Here is a 19364-nt window from a genome sequence, read left to right on the forward strand (position 1 = left end):
GGGATCCCATTTGGGCTTTTCAGGAGTCCAACCCATGACACCAAGAGTGACGTATAGAAGTTCCTAAGGCACCTATAGCACTCAAGTGTCTCCAGGAGTTGTCACCACAGCAAGGATGTTCAGGATTGTTAAATCTCTCAATTCTTTTCAAATCTTTGACTCCATCCCAAAGTAACTTCTCAAAGCGAGAGTTCTTCCTCCTATGGATTTCCTAGAATAGAGTATCTTAGTAGCACACTGCCTCTGGCCTTGAGACACCGGTGTTGCATGGAGGGGCTTTGCAGCATCTTCTATCTCGTCCCCCCATAAAGCCTAAATTGTTCAGTAATTAAAGAAGAGCACCATCTTTGCTCCCAGCCACTCACTGCATAAATCATGGGCTCTACATTTAAGAATTCTGTGTCCTAAGGTGTCTATCTAAAAAATTGAGGCTGTGATGAGAGAAGGTGCGACACTGAACTAACTACTGCTCGTAAAGGTTTGGAGCTCTTGCATGGGCAGTCACGTAGCCTGAAAAAAGTCTCATTTTTCCACAGTCACACACAGAGACATGATGTGCAGCTTTTCTTTTTCTTTTTTTTTTCTTTTTTCCTTTCAGGGAAGAACCTTACAAAACAGTGAAATGTAGGATTTTACTGCAAGCATTTTTGGGTCTGAGAAAAGTACCCATGAGCCATGAATCCATGTATCAGATGGCTAAATGAGTCTTCTCAGCAGTATGTAGGTTTTCATTTCCTTTTTCCTGCTGTTTGTCTTTCAGGTGATGTTTTGTATGAACTCCTTCAGCATATCCTGAAGCAAAGGAAAGCTCGTATGCTCTTCACACCTTTCTTCCACCCTGGGAACTCTATCCATGCTCAGCCAGAGGTCATATTACACCAGAATCATGATGAAGGTAAGTCTGTCTCATTCTTACGGGAGCTGCCATTATAGAGGCAAGTAGGGTAAAGCTATGAGGAATTATGTCATTTTCTTGCTCCAAAGTTACTTAAATAAAGGTACTCTCCTCCCTTTGTCTCCATGGCTTTAGAACAGTCAGCTGGTCTAGTGAGTCAACTGTCCATTCTCCATTTATCTTGTATTATTTTGTCCTGTTTCCAAAGTCTGCTTAAAAGCTATGCCAGATACAGATATACCAGAAAGTTTTATTGACCCCATTGATTAATTTTACCTCACTCCCAATTAGGTAGACGAAGATGCTTCATGGACTTTTAGTATGCTGGAGATGCAGCTAGATGCAGTTGTTTGCAGAGCAAGGGAGAAGGCAGCCTCAGAGAGAAACATCTAACTCAAAGTCACTTCAACTGAAAATCTGTCATCGCATCATGCCAGAGTTCCTAGCACTGAGCCCATCTTGTTCAGCTGATTGAGCAATTCACATTGAGAAGTTTTTTTCTGCAGGTTTTCTCTCATTTTTACTATCAGAATTACTTGCGCAGGTTATTAGTTAGCCTTCTAGTATTGTCCAAACCTGCCATGCCTGTCAGAGATGGTGAAGAAAGAATAGATATGTTTGTGGAACTGCAGATTTAGGCTTCTTCTACTCATTATTAATACAGATCAAAATGTAAGTGTGCTTCCTTCAATGGAAAATTGAGGGTTTATTTTCTTTAAGAATATACACACTAAAGTACTTCTTGGTTTTCTGCAATAACAGAAAAATATAAAGTCTAAGCCTTTTAAAAGGTCCTTTCCATGAAAGCATCAGGCAGAATTCACTTTTTCAATTGAAAAAAAAATCTAGGAAAATAGAGTGTTATTCCATTTTTAAGTAAACAGGATAAGAGAACAGAAGGGGGTTAGGATATCACCCTAGTCTCTGCTAACTGGAGAAAAGATGCACAAATTATTTCAAGCTTCAATGTGGGATTGCAAGAGAAGATTCAGGGGTACTGTCAGACCTGTACGAGTTGCCCATGGCCAGCCTGAGCAAGCCAGAGTCAAGTGGCACCAGCAAAACTCTGAGACTAAACCAAGAGCAGGACAGCAGCAGGTGGGATAAGGACACTCCAAAGTGTTTCCACACAGCTGTGTAAATATTTCAGATTAGAAGAGGGTGCTACAGGTCAGGATGAGGTTAAATTGGCAGAATTGTGCAAGAGACAGTTACCTAGTGTATTAAGATAGGTGCTTTCCAGAGACCCTTATAAAAATCTCCATTTTTTCCTGAAGCTTGGCATTCACCCACAAGCATTCCCTTTCTAAATTTCAAACAGAGATACTAGCTGCCGTCTCAGACACCTCTGCATTAAAGATATGGAGCAACTTTCACTCTAGAGAGCATTTCACAGGGATGTTGAGTTAGCCTTTCATGTGCGGCACTTAAAACCTTTGCAATCCAGTTCAACTTCTGTCAGAGCACGGGATGATTAAGAAACAACTCTGATTTCTTCCTCAGAATACTCTGGCTGCTGCTATTACCTCTGTATTTGCTTAGAGAAATCTGTGCTATTACTTAAAACTTTTCTTCATAACGACAAAACTTAGTTCTTGTTTTGCTGTGAGAGGGACTTCAAAACAAGTAAAAGAAACTACAGCGTGTCTGCTACAAGACTGAGCAATCACACAATCTTTATGCCAAGAATTTATAGGCAGGTGAATTTATTTATTTATGTATTTTGACATTCCTTCTTTCTTCTTCCTGTTTCACAGAGTCACTTGGGAGAAATTAACACAATTAAGCTTACCAGTTTCCCTCAGCAGAATGCAGCTTAAAAGGAGAATGAATGTGAGAAGCAGAACTTAACCCTGCCTAACTCACAAATTGTAACAGAGGAGTCAAGTGATATTTTGGCACAATTTTGAGTGGTTAAACTTAATACATGATGGAACTTTTTTAGAATCCCTTCTTACTCCAGTGATCTTTTTCCATTTTCTTCTACAGACTCTTTTACCCATTTCCTACTCGATTATGTACTTATGATCCTGCTTCTAATGCCTTCATTTTAAGCTACTTAATCCAGAATCAGATAAGACCAACATTTACAGCTAGAGGCCTTTTACTACCTTAAATAAAATGGGTTTGGCTGTTTGAAATCAGTTGACAGCAGTTCAGGATATCTCCAAGATGCATTGGCATTGGCTTGGAATCTGCCCTGTGGGCATTGGTCTAGGTCCCTGTAGAGGGATGAGCAATGGCAAGTGAATTACCTACATCTCCAGTGGTCCTTCTGACTCAGCACTGAGTCATTTGATGGGATGCCATACAGGAAGCTTATACTGTCATTCCCTGCACTTCTTTTTTGGGTAAGCAAAGAGTGCCAATCTTTGGGATTGACACGCCAGCAATTGCTCACTCCCAAAGGGAGTGCAGCCCCACCTGTCCATATATGGATCAGATAGGTCAGCAGTTTTCCTGGGAGCCAAATTCCCATTCACAGCTTTCCCTTCAAGAAAAGAGCGTTGGTCACTCAGAATGAAGAGCCAGACTGATGAGTGAATCTATTCCTGCAGGAAATGATATACCATATGTGCTCAACTTACAGTCATCAGATGTTCCAAGGAATGAATGTGATGAGGATTTTATTCTGTTCAGGGTCATTTGTGGCAGTGGAACTGCTTGGAGCTGAGTTTGAATTGTTTTATGGTAAACAGCAGCTTTGGCCATGAGGGGATTCTTTAGTTATGTATTTAAAGAGAAAGATCTTTGAGGAAGATGAACACTGGTGTGTATTCATTTGTGGTTTTTCCTCTTGCTGCTTTTTAAAGAGTTCCTTGGTCCCTACCTTCTCTCTACTCTGTCCTTGTTCGGGATCGCCATGGTTTGGGAGCAAACAGATAGTTCTGCTTGTGTTTGGAGCTTGTCAGAGCCAATTAATGTTTACAGAGAGCTTGGTGGAAAGCACAGCAAGGCATTCTTTTCTGCTTTAAAGTTAGCTGCTCCCCACAGCCAAGGCACTTTAAATAAGTAGGACAAACAATACAACATTCTGGTCTATATTTACAGGCCAAGAATGAGCACAGTGCATTTGAATGTACAGTGATGGGGGTGGATGGTCTGTAGAAGATAGGGCACTGAGTAAAATTGGGGGGTTGGTTTTCTTTCTTTTGTGGCAAAGAAATGAGACTTTGAGAAAAGAGAACCGCAGAGGTAGGTACAGTTGTAAATTAATTCTTCTTTGATCTTCACATCATTTGGGCTATCCCACATTAGCTGGCCACATTGCATTTAAAGCTATTTGGGTTTAGACAAGAACAATATATGGCTCTGGAGTTTCATGTCCTCCAGCTGTTTCATTGTGAGTACCTTAAGTAGCTCTACAAACACATTTTTCTTGTCTGGGACCACACATGTGTGAAATAAGTGTTCTGAAGCCATGTAGTTTCTGCCTAAAATTTCAGCTTTTTCTGTAGACTTTAGCATCCTTGTATAGATGAACAGCCCATTGAGTAGGCAAAAGGGCTGGTGCTACGTCACTGCCTGGCACTACATTTTCTAAGAACTAGAGCTTTTCCTGTTCAGGCCTTTCCCTGGGTAAGTGCTGATCCTTCTCCTGATGCCTGCCTGGGTTCCAGGGCAGCGGGAACCCCTGGGTCTTCACCTTGTTGAGGTCTTCAGTGAGTGCCCCTGCCTTGACGAGAGCAAGAGAATCGTTAAGGAGGATCAAAGTAAATGGAGTGAACAGGCAGCCACAAATAGGCAGCTACTTGTTTCAGTTGTTGACATGTACCCAGCAGTTTCCTTCTCTTATCATCCAAGGCTTTCAACAAACAGCACTGAAATTTGATCTTTGTTTTTCAAATAAAAACCTGTTAGTCACTGTAGTCTGGTGGTATTTTCCTCTTTGTCAGTAATTTCCCAAGTAAAATTTGATGGCCTTGGCTAAGCTGAAAGTTTGCACTGTTTATGTCAAGCATTTCATTTTGCGAGAGGATCATTAGTATGTAAAGACATTGACCTAGAGCCATGATTTCTCTCCCCTCTACTGTTAATGATCACAGCTGGGGAAGTATGCTTATGCAAAAGTGATGCTAGAAGTCCTCCTGCTGAAGAAATTTAAGAGCTTATATGGGACAGCCCATCAGTAGACAGCACAGACTAAATAAAACAACATGAAAATATCCTTATGAAGATGTTACATGTGCTTAAAATCAAGGCAGGGATAAAATTTAGTGTTTCACAAAGAGCTTCCTACCAGTGAGCTTTTTTAGATAACCCAGTCTGTATTTCAGACTAAGATATTCTCTACCTTGACCCAAGCCTCCACCATCTAAAACTGACTACCTTATGTTTTGCTGGAGACATTTTCCCCTTTTTATCTCTGCCCTCTACCTTACAGTGCTCATCATGGTACAGTAACAGGAACCACATGTAGAAACACAAATGGCAGGAGATAAGTTTCAAAGCATTTGCACAGAAACACAGTTAGTACAGCTGGATCAGATCTTACTTTCTTCACATGTGTTCCAGTCAGCCTCTCAAAATGGGATTTCTCTTAACACCTTTCCTCAGGAACTACCATTACATGGTGGTGGAGGGAGATTGTTTTCACGGTACTGATTTCATTCTTTGTAGTAATAACTATCTGCATTTATATGGCATTTTTCTGGGCATCTGTAGGTCACACAAATAAAAACATTTCCAAGCTGACAGCAGTACCCAGTAAGCCCAGCTAGCAGTTTGACAGTTAGATCCTATACCTTGATCACAATATAGACAATCTGTATTTTTTGTTGGTTTTCTTTTCGCCACAGATAGCTTTGTCCAGAGACCTTCAAGACCATCTACAGAAACAGTCCACCACAACCCCCCAACCATTGAACTGTTGCATCGTTCTAGATCACCCATCACCAACAACCACCGTCCATCACCAGATCCCGATCAGCGGCCACTGAAGTCCCCTATGGACAACACTATCCGTCGCCTCTCCCCAGCCGACAGGGTGCCGGGGACAAGGCATCAGCAAGAGAACAACCACCAGGAGTCCTATCCTCTCTCAGTGTCCCCGATAGAAAACAACCACTGCCCACCTCCTTCTGAGGTGCTCCAGAAGCCCTCCAGCCCTCGCCAGGAGAACACCAGGGTCATCCAGCTGATGCCCAGCCCTATCATGCATCCTTTGATACTGAACCCCAGGCACTCCGATTTCAAACCACCAAGGTTGTCTGAGGATGGGCTGCACAGGGAGGTAAAGCCAATCAACCTGTCCCACCGAGAAGAGTTAGCTTATATGAACCACATCATGGTGTCTGTATCCCCTCCTGAGGACCATGCAATGCCAATTGGAAGAATAGCAGGTAAGTGGCATTCTCTAGGTTACACCAGAGTTGATGCTCTTCATTCATAACTAAGCATACTGTGTAGTAAGAGCTTCTCGTTTCCTTTTGCTACTCTGTGACCTCAAGAGTTTACTGGCATTCTACAAGTTTCACCACATCTGTGGTTTAGACAGTTCAATATGATTAAACTAGTTTCATGGCAGGTAAGCAAAGGTGCAGAGTGACTTGCTTGTGACCACAGAATGCGTAATTGGTATTGAAACATTGTGTCCTGACACTCACTGCCTCTCTACCCACTACCAATCCATTTGTTTCCCAAGATACCTATCTCTAAAGCCATGTGCTGCAAAGAGGTGATTTTCCAGGAGCTGCATTCACATTAATATCCAGTCCTACGGAAAGGAAAAAGCCCTCTGTCAGTGGCCTTCGAGATAATGCAATGTCAAGCCCGCTAGTATGGAGATGGTGGCACTAATGAAATATCACCTCTGAGTCCTACTTCGTAGCTTTCCTGTGCTTCTCACACTAGGATTGTCCCTTTTTACAGAAACAAGGTTGCCTTTGTCCCACGCAAACCACAGGCATTGTCTCACTTTTGTTATCGTAAATAACTGACATCACAAGAGCTGAATCAGGAAGCTGAGGTTACAGAAAATGTTTTTTGTACTTGAAAGGGAACTGTAAATAGATAGGGAAAGGGGGAAGGGGAATCCAACCACTTCAGAAATATGCTGAATGCCCCAGTAATCAATTTATTTTGAGATATAAATACACACCACGCCCAAAAACATTCCATGCATCTGTGTCAGCAGCAAGCTAACGTGATACCCTGCTCCTGTGGGGTATTACACATGTCCACAGAGGTAAATTTTAAAACACCTTGTTCTTTTTTGTCCTTACACGCCTTAAATTTGTTACAGATGTGGTGCTGCCTCAGCTTTAATGAGGAAGATTTTCTATTTTCTTAAGACTTACCACTTTAAATTCAAAAGGTACATATCTCACCATCTGGTCAAACATCAAGCACAACAAGGGCCATGATCCTTTCACATAATAGAAAGATGGGTTACAGAAATTAATCTTCTGACATTTTTGCTTGGTTGACATTTGTCTCTCTCCTTTTGATTTTTATTACCCACGCTATTCTCAGCAAGTTAAGAAATGTACTTAATGTTATGGCAGAGAAGATAACCCTAGTGGTTGCCTCACTGGAGATTTCCTTTCCATAAAGTACTATTGGAAGATCAGGGGGGTTGTTAATTTTTATTTTTCAGAAGGAAACGTTCTCTAAGAATAAAGCCTAGAGTGAAAAGAATATGAGAAAAAAAAAGGGACCGAGTGGTGGTGTAATTTTTTAATTGAAACCCAGGAGTCTTCTTACCTAATTGGGAATCTTTGGTTTCTGCACATTGTGCACTGGGCCCCGTGACACCAGCCTTGTAACTAGTACTCCCATGTCCTTTCCATCCCTGTCTTGTCTGCAGGGCAACAGAGCCAAAGCCCATGGATATTTGGGCCTAACACAGTTGCTTGGCAAATATGTCTGGCAGTTCAAAGTGTTTTACACAGGCTATATTCGCATGCTTAGCTGCTTTCACTTGCAGTCTCATGCCTTTGCTTAGACCCACCAGCACAGCTGGCATGTCTTAAAGAGCTGGTGAAGTATTTCATGCCAAAAAGACCTGAGGTGTACTCAAGCATTCAGTGTGGATGAGGGCAGTGCTTTATGGCCAAGGGCCAGGGATTACATAGCTGGCGGTTGCTAGCATCTTAGATTTCTACTGATAAATTTGCCCATGTACTTCCGTCAATACCCTATGTCCTTTAATTGTAAATGCCAACAACCCTCACTTGCTCTACAGGCACAAGCTATTGCTATTCTGATTGGGTTTTATTGGCTCCTGAACTGTAGCTGGACCCTATAAAGGGTTCACAGCCAATTTAAAGGTGACAAAACCCAGATTACTACCAAAAATGTAGACAGCCCACATTTCATATCTGAAGTCAACTTCATCAGTGCTATTGAATTCAATGGCAGCATATTTAGGCCCCCTAGAAAGAAAGTACACACCTTTCTACCTGCTTCCCCCCATCTCACAGCCTTCAATTTAGAGCTCTTGCCATTACGTGATTTCATTTTAAGAGCATTTCTTTTTTTATGTCAGCATAAATTTATTTTCTACCTGAGTGTCCTTACCTTCACCGACACTGCTATAGTTAACATGGAGGCTTTTGACCAACCATGGCTCGCCACTTCAATTTGAGAAAGACCATGAAAATTATAACACTTGGCCCTTAAACTGCAAATACACATCAATACAGATGTATTGTTAAAAAGAGCTTTTTAAAAATCACTGCATTATTTCCATTTTATGGCTGAGGAAGACTGATGGTTTGGATAATGAAAAGATTTACCGATAGTCCAGTGCCAGAGCTAAGTACTTATCTGTTTACACTGGTGAGAAGGGAGCCTTGACTTTCTACTGGCTTAACTATTTACGCACAGGTGATTTGGGGGGAGATAGTGATGAGGAGCAGCTACCAGGGAAGCCCCGTGGGCTGCTGACTAAAACATTGGGCTGAGTTCCAAAACATGTTCTATTCCCAGCTCAGATATTTTAAATTGTAAAAGGAATTCTTCCTGGACTTAGGATACCTCACAGCCTCATAAACCTGTTTACTTGTAGATAGAGTCTCTTTTTAAATGCAGCATGCAATTACTTGGTGGTGAGAAAGAAAACAATGTTTTCACTTGCTGCTATCCACAAATCCTGTTTTCAGGAGATCAGTCAATAGAGTTCTGGACTTCCTGTCAGACAAAATAATGACCTCTACTCACCAGCTGACTAATCTTTCCTATCTTTTTATGTAATATCGTTTCTCAAAATCTTAATTTTACTGGTAAAGCACTTTCCCTTTTACAGCAAAGAATTTCAAGTTGAAGGTCTTACTCTCTTTTCCTCTAAGGGTGTTTTACACTTTTCTAGCAAAGCAAGAGAGAAAAAGTATCTTTATGTTACTCATTAAGGTCTCATATATTATTCATCAATGGCTAGAGTTGATTTTAAAAATTATGTTTAGCTATCTTCTCTACACAATATGCATGAGACTTTTCCATAACTTTGTCAGAACTAGAGGTCATTATGTTGGGGTGATCCAAAGGCAGACTTGCATCCCCTGTAAGTACACCAGGCAAGGGTTAAGCTGACTAACTCAGCACTTACTTAACAAATTAAAAATACCTCAGCAAGGGACTTTAGCAGAGTGGTGTAACAGACAGTTTTCCCCATTGGAACTGCCAGTTCAAAGCAGCAGCAGTGTTTGCTGGTAGTCAGCTCCTAACTTGGGACTAGCAAGCAGGCAGTCTATCTGGCTTACTTTTAGCTCTGAACTTTTTTAATAGTCCATCTTGATTGCCCCCAAATAGTCCCCAAGGATTTCACTCTGTGGGGAAAAAAAAATATTTTTCCTTCTCTTTTTCTATTCTTTTTTTTTTAATGCAGTTGCAGTTTCATCAGGAGAGGTGCCTGCAATTAGCTCTTCTGCAGAATGGAAATTCCACTCCCCATACACCTCTGACTGCGAGAGTTTTGTTATAAAACATTTTAGGACTTTGATATCTCATAAAAGGTGCTTCCCCAAGGTACATGGAAAGGCAAGGGTTATTGCATTTGCAGACGTTCGTAGCGTGTCATGTCTAAGGCACGCACTGCAGCCCTGGTGGAACCACAGCCACCAGAAACCCTCCCTGCAGCCACCCTCAAGTTCTGTCCCCATGGCTTTCCTTGGGAGCTCTGCTGTTCACTTCAACCAGGGCAAGTTTTCACCACAAAACTTTTATTTAGGTGTCAAAAATGTCCTTTTTTTTTCAGATATCCGTGTCCACCTCAGCTTGTTAGCATGCAGGAAAATGGGAACTGACATATTAGATCTCACCGGAAACCTGTCAGTTGCTTATAGGAAGACACAGGTATCCCTGCAAGGGGCAGTTATGGGATTATCCAACTACAACAGGGTTGGTTTCATCCTAACTTTTATCACATAGAGGTTGGCTTAGAAATATTCAGATTAATCTAATGACACACTGGTATTTACCTCACTTTCGATTCAGTCACTTAAAACTCACTAACACAATTCCGGATGTTTCTTGTGAGGGGAAATATATTGCTGAGCAGGTTCCTGAGATTTCCACCTTCCAGTGTCTTTTTCTGTACTAGCTCTCTGGGACTGAAAGGCTTGTTCACTAATCCACAGCAATCACTAGCCCTGAAACTTTGGGATACAGATTGTACTAGCCCTTTACTCAAGCACTGCCCGCTACAGATAGTAACCCAGCGACTGCACGGGTTTGAAAGGCAAGGTGCCAGAGAGCAGCGGTAGTTGCAGCTGGACTCCCCCCAGGGGCTCCCTGTCCTGTTGCAGTTGGGACCCAATAAAACCCATTAGGCTCCAGGTTCACTCTGTGTGTGTCTGAGGCAGACCTATCCCATTCGTACAAGCAGTTTAGAAGGATGAGCATTGCTATTTCTCCGCAGAGCGGAGCCTATTGCTTTTGATTCTGCTCTGCATTTGGTGGGGGGTGAAATCTAAAGGCAGGTGAGCCTTGTGCCTGTTGTTGTCTATTAGTATGGTGTTCTTATCAGCTGGGTTACCTTAGCAACTGGGCTGTATTTGACTTTATGAGCTGCCAGATTTGTTTCTTCCCCTTCAGGAGTCTGTGGAAAAGCCAGGTAATGTTTAAACCGTTCAGAGGCACATTGTCTACCACTGTATTGGTTTGGCCCATGAAACTATTGACTGCTGTTGGAATGAGGACCGGCAAGATTCTTACCCTGCCAAAGTCATGAAAGAAATCTACCTCCAGCTTTGCTTCTGACTTGCCTCAGCCCTTCAGTGTGCCGCACACCCAGAGAGTACAGGGGTGTAGTATGAACCCTGCAGATTTGTAGCAAGACACGTATAAGCGACTTCACAATAATAACAGTCTGATGGCCGAAACTGAAAATGCAGTCCCCTGTTATGAGCGCATCAGCCATGAATGACTCACATGCTACTAAAATCTACAAAACAGCACTTATGATGGGCGTGCGCGTAGTCTATGTGCTAGCTCTCAGCATGGGGAGGTCTTCCACACCAAAGCTCTCTAAGGATAGTAGTTTGGTTGTTTTGTGTGGGGAGAGAGGTTGGAGGGGGAACAGGACCAGGGATTCTCCTCCCCATTTGTTTGAAAAACTTAATCACTTCTCATAAACTTGCGTGGGAGGGGAAAAGACAGGAGGAGCTAGTTGAGTGAATCTTTCACAAACATAGTGCTTAAAAAACCTGCTAATCTGATACTTACTTTTTTACTTTGGAGTTCAGCTGGGAAGCTTCCTTTAAAGGAGGATAAGAAAAACAAACTCAGCTGATCGAGCTATTAGATTTGTAACACTGAACATTTAGAGCTTAAACGTTGTAAGTCACTGCACTTCAAAACACGGCACCTTGGTCATCAGTGTCTCCTCAACTTATCTACTAGGACCAGAGCCCCAGTGCCCACATTTGCTCCAGATGTGTCGATGTGACATTTACAACTGTGTCAAGTTGTAGGATGATTTTTTTTTTTTAACTGATATACCAGCAAAATCCTTTGTGCAAATGCAGTTACACCACATTAGTTTATTTTCCTTTCCATACAAAATAACTGTATAAGCACAGTTACTACGCAATGGCATATGCTGGGTGGTAGGGAGGGAGGGCAGGAAAGGAGGCAAAGAAGAGTTATGTCTGTATAGTAAAGGGGGTAAAAAACAACAACTAAGCACAACTTAAGAGTGAAAAGTTTTGCAGCAGCTAATGCTTTTATCCCTCGCATAAGGCATGCAGCTTCCTCTTCCATTTGATTTTTAGTGTTTGCAATACAGTAGTATCTATAGGCTCTTTTGTGCTACAGTCCCTGCCCCAAAGAGTTTACTATCCAAACAGACATGGTAAATATAAAGAAAGGAGGGGCACACAAAGGTCAAAGGTGTTTTGAAAAGTTCCAGCAATGATCAGAAGCAGGGTAGGAAAGAGAGAACTATACAGCATGGCAGAATAAAATTACGCATTACAATGTATCAGGAGACACTGTCTGACCAGTCCCCCACTCAAAATTGTAGGTTAAATTTACTTCCAGATTCTCATGACTAGTAACATCTTTTGGTATGCTATAATGCCTCACATTTACAGGTTCCAATTTGTTAAAAACATGTAGTATCAAATTTAAAATTGGAACAACCAATACACTGCACTACTAGGCAGTCTGGTATTTTTTCTTCACTAGATGTCTCATCATGACAGCAACTTGAGAGGCCAGGTATATAACTTACACCCGAGCTATCTGCTGCTGCTTTTGTCTGTTGCAGCATTTAAAGCTAGTCGTAATGTTTCTGTGATACGGTCACTTCTGCGTCAATGTTGCAGTTACATCCTCCAAGCAAAAGCAAAACCTGTCCAACTGTGCCCATCTACTACTGGGACAATAACCTGGATTCTTGAACTCAAATCAGTCTTTCTGGTCATTTTTTTGGGGGGTGTATGAATTGTCCACATGTGTAAGGCAGTGAGCACGACAGTTAGTAGTAGTAACCTAATTTCGTCCTATAGTCATTTGGTGGTTGGTAGGTGACTTTATTCCAGAATGACAATACTGCTTTGCAAGTAACGACCTTCTAGAAGAAAGTGACTTATGTGGACAGACATGTCCACATAGACCTGCAGTGGCACTTCACATTAGGAAAAGCCTACAATAGGCAGGTTCTCTGTGTACACCAGCCCTCAAGCTTCGTATCCATCCACTGATGTGCATCACTGTTTCATTCATTACTATCCGCCCTTCCAAAGTTGCATCACAAGTTACACTGTAGTGAATTCTTACCTAAACTGAAAATTATTGCTCTGTCCTCCTTTGTAGAAGATGAGTGCTGACACACCAAGCTGTAGAGACTTGGCTTTTGTTGTGTGCTTCCTTAGAGGTATTCTAGTTTTTTAAGACGGCAGCTATCATTGCTAGTGCCATAGGAGCCTATCCGTATACGTGCCTGAGACTGCCAAGGCTATCTTCACCACTGTCACGAGGCATGATCCCAGCAGGGTTTGACAGCATATAGTACTGACTGGTGGGCTTTTGCGAAGCACAGACTTTGGGGCAACCGTGACAAGACAATCTCAGCAGCTGAACAGTTATAAGCTACAGCCCGGCAAACTACGGAAAACCAAAACAGCAGTTCACTTTAGCATACTAAGGTGGGGGTTCAGTGCCTGCTTTCTAGGCAGCTGACCCTCCTTCCTGTAGGGTAGCAGCTCATACAGACAGCTTGGAGCCTTGAAAGAACCTGGGAATCTTGGTGTAGGCATGGCCTGTCGCTCCCATTGGGATATGACAATGATAATGTCACTGGCCTTGTTTAATCACTTGCCCTTGCAGTCATGTACACTTTTACATTTGCAGTATATGCCACATCCATTTCAAGCCCCTTGTTGAAAGCCAGACTACTATAAAGAGACTGAAGTATGGATGAGAGTCAAGCTCATAGAGTTCATATTTATAGGAGAAGTTTTCATTATAACCTTGAGAGTCATCTTAACATGGCATTAACAATTAATTTCAGCATGAAAGTGTGCCTTCCCTGCCAGTTTAACTAATGAGACTCAAGCAATAGCTGAATAGCAATAGCTTGAATAGGTGGTTGCAGATTTTCTGTGAAGTGTCTTGCTTTACTGCCACCTCCATTCTTACTGCAGTTACAGGAGCAGAAATTGCAATCAGGGCTTGTTCAAGTCCACTCAGAAGCCAGGACTGACCAAGCCATATGAAAGTTCAGTCATTTAGATTTCATCCTTCTCATTACTGTACTGCAGCATCTGCATGCCATGGCTAGACAGATGTGGTAAGTGGGTTCAGAGTACCCTCAGCCTCCATTGGGGTCAGCAGGATGTTAAACACTTTTTTAAGAAACTTGCCTTTTAATGAAAACATGCCCCTTATTTTCCCTGTATATTGCACACTTTCTTCAGGCTAGAGTTGTGTCGGTAATTCAGGTTTTCTTCTACAAAGCAAACTTGCACCACTTTGAACCCTCTTACTTAAACAGGAAAGTACACTGTAGTGTTGACATTGTTGACACTACACTCTCTTCAGAGACAGGCCTATTTAAATCTGGTTTTAATACTAATCAGTTACAATGGCATACAAAATTTTCATCAGTTTATGTTAATTCAAATGCACGCCTTTGAACTGGTAAACTGCAGATATAAAGAACTCACGCCTCTGAGAAAGCTTTGGGCTTTCTGACGGAGCACAGAAGTGAGGTTCTTGGGCAGCAGTCTCTACAAACAATGATTTACTGCTGTTGCAAAGAATGAATACAGCTCAGATACCTCAGAAGACGAAACCTGACGGTGAACTGAGCTTGTGACAGAAGTACTGGGGATTCTCACATTGTGAGGTCAAAAATTATTGCTCTTGTTGGGAATTACTTTACTGTAGTTAAGTCATTCTTGCTTTTGCTTGCTTCTCTAAAGTAGAATTCAGAAGATGAAGCTTTGTCCTTAATTCTTAAATTCCCATCACTAAAGTGTTTGGCCAGTGTTCTGATGTCAAGGTGGTTGTGAGGTGTTTGTAGGATGTGCACGTGAACAGGCAGAGGTTGAATTTCTTTCCCTTTTCCTAGTCATTGCCCTTCATGAGCAATAAAGGTGAGGAAAAGACACAGGAGGATCAGAGGCAGGTTTCTTTAACAAGATAAATGGAAGACTGCTTTCTACCATTGTAGTGGAGCAGGAAAAGAACAGCACTTGAAACTGATACTGGAAATACCTGTCTGTTTGGTGGGGATGGAGTGGGAGAACAGGACAGGGGGTAAAAAAAAAAAAATTTTTTTTAATACAACATACTTTAGCTTGCAAAGTCTTCATCTATCAAACTGTCTCTGGCCCATCCATTATATATGCTTTGTGATTTGAGTGCTCTTTTCTACAACCATATGAGGGATATGAACCTTTTCGATGTTCCTTCCCCTTACACATTTTTATTGCCAAAGACAGAGCTTGGCCTCGTCTTGCTGTGTTACTTTTACAACCTCACAGCACAACTGTTTGCAGCATGACAGTCTCAGGTTTCTGCTCTCCTCCTGCTTGATCTCCCACTCGGGGTTTGGGTACAAGACAGAAGCAACATACAACTGTTGTATTGTGTGATCTGGCAACCTCTTTCCTCAGCCCCAGCTTGAATTTACTGAGCTGAACAAACAGTTGTCTGTCAGAAGGTTTCTCCACATAGAAACATTGGCTTTACTGTACCAGCTTACCATCCTGCTTCCAACAGCAGCCAACATTCACGGAAAGAAAACTCTTTTTCCTCAGTAACCTGGACATGCATTACCATCTAGGGATGAGCAAGCTGGCTCCATCTCAGGATCAATGCTCCTCCAGTCCTCAGAGCCATTTAACCCCTTAATCATGAGACTTGGTTACTTTTTTCTTGTAGTTTTGTCTGCTGAAATGTCATGGAATTAGATAGATGTTGAGGCTAGATTGTGTGATTGGAGGTGAGGCTAGATTGTGAGGAAGGGAGATCAGGACCTTCTTCTCGCAGCAGCTATGGCCAGCTGAATTTTACCAGTTCATCATTTTGATACCATAAGCATCACCACGTTAGCTATCCTAACCACATTTCAGGTGTGCTTATGGAAACCAGAGTACCAGAAAACTTCTAGAGAAGTTCTGTTCATTAGTCTCAGTTGTGAACAGCCATTGTTTGCTTCACTGTGAACAAATGCAGCTGAAGCACAAATCACCTTGTAAAATAAAGGGGCCCGAGCTTGGGAGAGCTCTTCAGCTGGTAGAAATCACAGAACCATTTCAGTCAAATGATATCATGCTGGAGAAATTTTAGGCTAACCTACTCAGCAAGGGGTAAGGCCTCAGCTGATGTCAGAGGGAGTATGACAACGTTACTTTGGCACGATCTCTTCCTCTGTGAAGCCATGTTAGTTTCCAAGTAAGTCATCGGCCAGACCGAATGCATTTTATATAATGATCTTTAGTGCAAGATGTGGGTGGGTCTCGCAAAACATTTCTGTGGTTAAGAGAGGATTTTTGTAGTTGATTCATAAAGAGGGCGAGCTCTGTCTCTGCACCATGGGCCTCACTTAAACAACAGGGGTCTCAGATGCAGTGTGCGTTATAGGAAGTATTGCAGTGCAGGGGAATTTTATATTCTGAACGAAAGAGATCTTTAGCATGTATATGCCTATACTGTTAACAGTGATATTTAGTCTTAGGGAGCACAGATGCAAGACCTCTCGCTACTGCAACGTCAGGACTACCTTGGCCAAATGATACTGGAGAAGTCATCTAAATGGCTGGACAAGTGTCAAAATACTAGGAACCTAAGGTCGATAATGTTTAATGTATAGATCATTCTGAGGTGGTATTTCAATTCTGAGGGATATATGTATTGCTATCCTACAGCCATTAGGAAGAATTTATATGCCAGTTTTCCTTTAGGTGTATATTTGGAAGACTGTGCCTATAGACTTAAAGGATATTTGAAATGAAGAATCTATAATACATGCTTCCACTCTATTCCACACTTCCAGTCTGTTTGACTGTCACAAGGGATTCTTAATGACAATATTACAGTCTCCCCTTTTTTGTAACATTACCGAAGCAGTGCTGTAAGTGTGGGCAGTGAACAGAGCTTTTCAGCCAGAGAAGAGAAATTGCATTTCATCATGCCAAGGAGGAGTGGCTGTGGTTGGGCACCTCTGCCACATGAAAGGAGGGGTTAAAACTAGAGTGAGGAGGCAAGCTTGCTGCTATTCATGGGGTTTAAAGCCAGCAATTGCTGTTCATGGGAGAGATTTCTTCCTACTTCTCAAACCCCAAGTGCTCTGTCTCCTCTCCCCCACCCTCTCCAGGGCTCTGCAGCTGCCTATTTTTCTTGTGCCTAGCGTCAACCCTGGCAGCCAAGCAGCAGCCAGGAGTCTGAGTGGGCAGGCAGCCCCCAAGGTTTTCTTTACTCTAGCTCTGCCGACCTCGGGACTGTACAACAAATGGCTGTTATTAGCAGGAATGTGAAACTGCTGCCTCTTGCACATGTAGGGCAGTGCTTATGGGGGACATTTTGAGAGCCAGCTAAGTACTCTACACCTTATTACTACCTTGTGCATAACTATAAAAATCCCTCTAGAAACATTAACTGCAGGAAGAAAGTTGTAGCCATGCCTCTCCATTTGAAGGTACAGTTTACCCTAATTCCCAACTAATTACATAGTTCAGTCTTGCCCAGCAGTACAGCTGAGAAAATGGTGGGACATGGAAATGCCAGCTTTCAGGAGCCCTGCCATGTTGCTGGGAGCCGTTCACCACCTTTCCACTTTGGCTAGGGTGTTTGATACCGCATTGCCTTAAAGCCTCTCAGTCCCAGCTCTCTCCACAGCTCGATCCCTTTACCTTTCAATTGTACAAAATTCAACCATCTGAGTTCACTTAAAGAAAAAAAAATACATGTGTATGTTAGGGGGAAATGATGTTTCCTTGTGATACAGAGACATAGTTGCTTTCTAAGTAAGCTTATTTTAACCAAAAGGCAGGAAATTGCAGCGTGCCCAAACAATTTAGGTACCAGCCCTGACTCAACTCCCCTATTGAATCTCCCACACTTTTAAACTTGCTGGGCCTCAGCAACATCTGTATGCTTTTTTGCCATCACTCACTAGCCAACACAGTCTCCCTGTGGAGAGTTCTCCCATGTGACTGCTCCTTTGGAGGCCTTCTGACAGCCAAGGAAGTGATTTAGTCTTCATGGAGTCATTCACACCATCCAGACTTTGCTCAAACAAATGATTTACACTTACGAAACAAGCATCCACATACAAGTCCCTCTATCAGTTTCTCCATCCTTCCTGAAAATACATGTAACAGTTTTGATCTTCCTGGAGGATGCTGCTTTCTGTATTGTCTTCACCAGCCTTCTGCGGAAGTGTCTCTTTTCCCAGTGGAGAAGCTCCTTTTAGTAGGATTTTCTAGCATTGGCTCTTCTTGGGTTTTCACCAGTTTCATAGGCTGCAGTTTACTCCAGGTGGGCTCTGCTATACTCCAGATTCATTATACTCACTAAGAGTTATCAGGTAGTCTTTGACCTGTAGTTTCTATTGTCCTATTAAAGATGATCTCTACTGGCCTAATAAAGGTAGATTATTTAGTTCCTGCTCCTCTGTCAGTCAAGGAGACCCCTCCAGAACCTCATGGGTTTTTACCATGCAGTCTGTGGAGAAAGATACCCAGGGTGTAAATCATTTGTGATTAAACAACAACAACAAAAACTCCTGAGTGCCTATGCTCAAATTCCTGACGGTGTCCTATGTGAAACTTCAAAGAAGGAAAGCTGATTTAGGTACTCTGCAGAGTTCATGCATTTAACTAAACTGTGCTGCCCAGCATCAGCTGGTCCATGATAACTAACATTGTGTACGCTCATAGCTCTCAGCAGAGGTGAGAGGAAATGCGATGAGCCTAAATCTTTTCTACTGGTGTTTAAAGCTAATGTTTTTTATTTCCTATTTGCAGTGGCTTGAGACACAGTTGCCTCAGTTGCATTGATGCATGCCAGTTCATCAAATTATTGCAACTCAGTCATATATCTAAATTTGCTGATAGACAAGTGTAGCTTTTGAAGATGAGTTTTTAAGTGGTTGTAGGAGCCAACCAGAATTTTCAAGAATTTTCAGTTTTATTGTGGAAGCAAACAGAGATTTAGAGGTCTAAGATACTTGGGTGGTTGGGGTTTTTTGCAAATTCCACCAGCCTAGTAAATACCTCTGCAAGTCTGAGCAGCTCAGTCAGTTTAGAATATGGGATGGGGCCCTTGATCACTTGGGACTTTTCTTGTGAAGATCTCAAGATGTAGATCTCAGTTCTTCTCATTTGAGAAATATTTATATTCAAGCTTAGCCTGAATCCATTCTAAAAATAAAGTGAACAACAAAAAACAAATCTGCACTTGAATCCTACCTCTTCTCAGTCTGAAGCTCTGTTGTCAGTCCAATAATGTGCCACCCAGACATTTTGGGCTGAATTTGTTTGTGCTTTCTTGGTTTTGTGAAGGAGGAGGGCTGTAT

The 19364-nt window shown here is 42.2% G+C and overlaps 1 protein-coding gene across 5 annotated transcripts in view; it reads left to right on the plus strand.

The window, feature by feature from the left end:
• The window catches only part of ETV6 (ETS variant transcription factor 6), a 144318-nt gene that overhangs the window by 113288 nt on the left and 11666 nt on the right, over window positions 1-19364 (plus strand). For all 5 annotated transcript variants that reach the window (XM_054830563.1, XM_054830586.1, XM_054830571.1 and 2 more), the window contains 2 exons: window positions 761-895; window positions 5695-6237. In XM_054830563.1, coding sequence (XP_054686538.1) covers window positions 761-895; window positions 5695-6237 — 678 coding nt within the window. The remainder of the gene's footprint in view (window positions 1-760; window positions 896-5694; window positions 6238-19364) is intronic.

This window comes from Grus americana, chromosome 1 (genome assembly GCF_028858705.1).
Source record: "Grus americana isolate bGruAme1 chromosome 1, bGruAme1.mat, whole genome shotgun sequence".
NCBI lineage: Eukaryota > Metazoa > Chordata > Aves > Gruiformes > Gruidae > Grus > Grus americana.